Raw genomic sequence first — 5,586 nt, 5'->3', positions numbered from 1 at the left:
AGTGAAGAGAGCACTGTCCTTCTCGAATTTATGGCATGCGCCATGCTCGTCTTACCAATTGTGACCGTGTTGGGACTTTACCTGTTCCGGATGTTTCGGAACAGAGCAGGTCAAAAAAACGGTATGAAAGACATGCGAGAAGAATAAGTGTAATGCCACAGTAAAAATTTTCAACTTCGAGGTGAGCAAAATCAGCTTTCCCCGATAGCAGACGGCAAAAAAATTATATGAAACAGAATGCAATTAATTGTTATAATTACATTTACGATTAGAATCAGCTAGCATTGACTTCAGCTTTTGCGTAAAAGAATATGTAAATGTTTCCATTCCATTAGTGGTGGATTTAGCTGGAATTTTGTTCTGTCTTCAACAAAATAAAAATACCATAATTATGTTAAACTGTATGGAATAATACTTTCAATGACTGTGGATAATTTCATAACTTTTTCATTACAATAGAAATTATAATAGCAAAACATTTCTTATTTAATAACTAATTGGGACTATGAACAATCCCGTTCGATCTCTATTAGAGCTAGAACCACATCGACAGTACACAAGGAAATGCATTGATCAATCTCTACTTATGTATACTTCATTTGTGATATTACTTCGTTACTGGTGCATCGACGACTCGTCGATAACACGTCTGACACAGTAATGCAGTTTAGAACCGACGTCAGTTTTGCTTCGTGTTTCTTACTTTTCGACACAGCTCATTCTAGAGGGCGTCAAAAATTGCAGACCGGTTTTGGGGCCGCGAGGTCCCATAAGGCTGCCACTCTTTAGTAACTTCTCCTCGGTGGAACAAAGAAGTGAGCGCTCTCACAATCAGTTTCTCTCTGGTAAAAACACCCGCCGGTGCAAGTCGGATTGCTCTATTTCAGGGAGAGAAACGCCAAATTTTAGACGTTAATAACTAATTAACGAAGCCACAAACGCAATTTTCTCTCTCTTGAGTTTCGTCTTATTTTTTACCATAGAACACGTCCTTAAAATATTGCTCACCTGTAGGTTTACACCCTGTATATCACATAATATTATTAACCGTACTTGGATCATATGCAAGTAAAATAAATGTTTTTTACTAAATTCAGACAATTCGGGCTTAAATTAACAGAGTTGCACACGAACGGACGAAGAACCACGGGGCGTTCCGATACAAACAGAATATAAAGTAAATACACTGTACACAGGGAACACAGGCGTTCTTCAGATCGTAATAAATTTGTTTTTGTCTCTATTCGAAAAGAATTAAATCCAATCTTCATTTCCATTTCTCCTCATATTCGAAGCTCACTTATAGACAATCTCCTAACAAATATTTACAATCATTAACAATACGAGTGTAAACATCTCGTAATATTGGCTGGTCTTCATTACGTATTTGCTAGCGTTGAAATGGTTCTTTCGTTCCCTTATAAGTACATGTTGAACCGGACAGGGCAGATCTCCGTTCGTTGATTCTTGTCATTGCTAAACGTTGAACTAAAAGTGTCAGATCCCTGCAAAATTTAGCTTTAGCAGCACCATCGAATTGGAGACGCCGAAACCTGGGCCGTGAGCACTCTCAGTTCCTCGCTGCCAAAATGTAGGATTTCTCCTTTTCCGAGCTCTCCCCACTACTGTATGCTGCTGTATGTTCAATGTTCAATGTGCTCTCCCCAGTTACATGTGGCATTATTATAGACGTCCCGAATGNCTTGAGTTTCGTCTTATTTTTTACCATAGAACACGTCCTTAAAATATTGCTCACCTGTAGGTTTACACCCTGTATATCACATAATATTATTAACCGTACTTGGATCATATGCAAGTAAAATAAATGTTTTTTACTAAATTCAGACAATTCGGGCTTAAATTAACAGAGTTGCACACGAACGGACGAAGAACCACGGGGCGTTCCGATACAAACAGAATATAAAGTAAATACACTGTACACAGGGAACACAGGCGTTCTTCAGATCGTAATAAATTTGTTTTTGTCTCTATTCGAAAAGAATTAAATCCAATCTTCATTTCCATTTCTCCTCATATTCGAAGCTCACTTATAGACAATCTCCTAACAAATATTTACAATCATTAACAATACGAGTGTAAACATCTCGTAATATTGGCTGGTCTTCATTACGTATTTGCTAGCGTTGAAATGGTTCTTTCGTTCCCTTATAAGTACATGTTGAACCGGACAGGGCAGATCTCCGTTCGTTGATTCTTGTCATTGCTAAACGTTGAACTAAAAGTGTCAGATCCCTGCAAAATTTAGCTTTAGCAGCACCATCGAATTGGAGACGCCGAAACCTGGGCCGTGAGCACTCTCAGTTCCTCGCTGCCAAAATGTAGGATTTCTCCTTTTCCGAGCTCTCCCCACTACTGTATGCTGCTGTATGTTCAATGTTCAATGTGCTCTCCCCAGTTACATGTGGCATTATTATAGACGTCCCGAATGATCATGAGTAACGTAAGTGGGGGCAAAAAAAGGTAGTGGGGGACAGCTCGGGAAGAGGAGAAATCCTACATTCTGGCATCCCTGGTGAAGCGTACCACGAGGAATCGGAGATTGTGATCTTTGGAAATAAAGTCGATCTTCACAGAGGTTTTAATTGCGTTTTTCTTTTGCATCTCTTTATACGAACAAGCGTGCTCTCGTTGCGACTCAAAAAATAAAAACGAATTTCGGCACGCCTCGCCTTCCGTCTGTTCCATTGCGTTCTTTTTGTCTCCATGATCTTTCTCTCCAGCATGTGTAGCTTCTCAATGTGAAATTATGTTCATTCTATTAAAATGACGTTTCAAATTATGTCAATTATTGAAGTACAATGTATGTACATCCTAGATACGTGTAGAAGTCGCATCAACGATTTGTATAAAAAAAATGTAACATAAAGTAACAACTTTTACTAACCCTTGCATTACTGTAGTCTGTGGACTAACGCCACTGAACGAGCCCCGCACCGCCCCGAAAAGCGTGCACATTGCAAAATTTTCAAATAATTAATTCAATGTACATACATAATCCCGAGTACGAAAATCGAATCAATCGTTCGTTATTAGATATTTCGCTGTGCTTTCCCTCATTGAATTTACTTCGTAACTGATAATTCAACTTAGAAACAATTTATACCTAGATCCTAGATTGCCTAATTTGATACGAAAGCATTTGAAATTGATGTAATCAATATTTCCGAAGAATCAAGCGCTACACGTGAGACATAATTCCTAAGGCAAGTGCAATAAGAACATCATTACAGACAAAATGACAAGCAGATACGTTAGAAAATGAAAGAAAGACGGCTGATAAAACAGAATATTCTGTCGGTAGAAATAATTGATACCACGAAGAACTAAAACGCGGAACAGCTGCGAAGTGAAGCTAGAGGATGAAAAGGAAAGATAGAAAATAATGTAAATAAAGTACAAAATGACTATTTATTAGCGTCAAAATGTTAATAAACAAGTACAGATATAGAAAGTAGTAAGTATTACAGTGTTTCCCGTTTTGTTTCTTCGTTACAACGTACGTTTTTACAAGCACTTTTCAAACTCGTTAGATCCCTGTGACTGAGGCAATTTAATATTTTTTCAATACAAAGTAAATCATAATCTGTACTCAAATAACGGCGGAAAAATATAACGCCCTCGTCTAACAATTCCTTTCGAACCATACCTCTGTTGAAACGACGCTTTATTATGTCTTCGTACGTAGGAAATTCTCTCTGGTAAATGCCACCTTTCAAAACCAGAATAACATCTTCACTTCTCGCGTATAATGCTATTTGGTCTATCCGTTTTGTTAAGATATCATAGAATGTCAGGTTAGTATTCTTAATTTTTGCGCTTTTCATTCTCTTTATCTCTTCCTTACATTCCTTCTCAAGTTGAGACTGCCCGTTTATATCCGTAGTGATATTAAGATTCACCACATTTCCGTTTTTCTCGTCAAAGCTAGCAATCATCATTTTAAGTAGATGCTGTTGGCTAATGGTAAACTTGTAGAGCTTTTCAGGCCTATACTGAGAATAGTTAACGTGGAACGCTGTTTCATGGTTTCTGTTAACAATGTGTACATCAGCACCGTTTTCTATGAGAGTTAGAATGGCTTCGTCCTGATCGGTGCCGGATGCGACATGAAGAGCAGTGTTACCACGCAAATCTGTGGAATCGATGTCGACGCCCGAATTCAAGAGAATTTCCATGATACGTATATTACCATTTGCAGCGGCTAAATGTAACGCTGTGACTCCAAACGCATCTTTTTCATTTACGTCAGCACCTCCTTCGATTAGCAACCTGCAAATATCTTCTCGTCCTACTCGCGCAGCAAAAAGGAGCGCTGTCTTGGCGCCATTATCCTTTATCAAGTCCAACAGCGCCGTTACTCGAAATTTGTCTTCGGCATCCACGTCAGCTCCTCTTTTGATTAACAATCTGCAAATTTCTTGTAGTCCTTCTCGCGCAGCTATATGAAGCGGTGTCTCGCCCCTTTTAGTTTTCAAGTTGACATTGGCACCCTGATCTATGAGAATTTGTACGATATTATTGTGTCCCTCCTGAACGGCTACGTGCACCGCCGTTAATCCATATTTGTCTTCTTCGGCATCCACGTAAGCTCCTCTTTTGATTAACAATCTGAAAATTTCTTGTAGTCCTTCTCGCGCAGCTATATGAAGCGGTGTCTCGCCCCTATTAGTTTTCAAGTTGACATCGGCACTCTTATCTGCGAGGATTTGTACGATATCTTCGTATCTCTTGTATCTCTTCTGAATGGCTATGTGCATTGCCGTTAATCCATCTTGGTCTACTTTGGCATCCACGTCACTTTCTCTCTCGAGTAGCAACCTGTAAATTTCTTCTTTTGCTCGCGCAGCAAAATGAAGCGGAATCTCGCCCCTTTCAGTTTTCAAGATGTCATCGGCACCCTCATCTACGAGAACTTGTACGAATTCTATCACTTTCAAGAGAATGGCTATTTGCAGCTCCGTTAATCCATATACGTCTCCTTCGTCATGCCTAAGTTCGCCATTGAATAAGATCCTGCACAATTCTTTTATTTTTTGTTTCACAGCGTTCGTATCAACCATTTTATTGCCCTTTTTAGTTTTCGATATGACAGCAGCACCACCTCCTAAAGGAATTTTCACGAAATCATTGTCACTCTGCAGAATGGCTAGATACAGTTGAAAAAAGCGACCTGCACTTATGCCATTCACGTAAGCACTTCTGTTAACGAGCGTTTTAACTCTTTCTATGTCCTCTTCTCATATAATATGTAAGCCTAGATATAGTTATTCATTAAAATTAAGTAATTGATAATGATGGGATGTAATACGCCTGTCCGTTCCTCTAGTCTCAATGACCTAAAAGTTCAACCACGTTATTTCTCTCTCTCCCTTTTATATCCCATATCTTATTACTAATTTTAACAACTTTTAAGTGTTTGTTAAATTACTAGCAATATGGTTTTACTTACTAAATTCTATCGTAGTTGCAGTTATGTACTGATGTTCGTTACACGACTTACACAATGGACTGCAATGGACCAGTGATGTAAGATTTGCGGAATTTCGATCGCCGCGCGTACGGTGA

At 38.9% G+C, this 5,586-nt stretch overlaps 1 protein-coding gene across 1 annotated transcript; it reads right to left on the bottom strand.

Moving 5' to 3' along the window:
* Positions 1-3,410: 3,410 nt before the first annotated feature.
* Positions 3,411-5,552, bottom strand: LOC108632948 (serine/threonine-protein phosphatase 6 regulatory ankyrin repeat subunit C-like). The gene is made up of 3 exons (XM_026810867.1): positions 5,471-5,552; positions 5,192-5,357; positions 3,411-5,125 (listed from the first exon to the last, which is right to left on the bottom strand). Exon 3 carries the CDS (start codon positions 5,079-5,081, stop codon positions 3,483-3,485), a length of 1,599 nt encoding a protein of 532 aa, XP_026666668.1. The 5' UTR covers positions 5,082-5,125; positions 5,192-5,357; positions 5,471-5,552; the 3' UTR covers positions 3,411-3,482.
* Positions 5,553-5,586: the final 34 nt, after the last annotated feature.

The sequence above is a fragment of the Ceratina calcarata genome, unplaced genomic scaffold, assembly GCF_001652005.2.
Source record: "Ceratina calcarata isolate Rehan_Ccalc_2016 unplaced genomic scaffold, ASM165200v1 scaffold1788, whole genome shotgun sequence".
NCBI classification, from domain to species: domain Eukaryota; kingdom Metazoa; phylum Arthropoda; class Insecta; order Hymenoptera; family Apidae; genus Ceratina; species Ceratina calcarata.
Note: the sequence above shows the minus strand (reverse complement) of the source record. Positions and strands in the feature narration are given on the sequence as shown.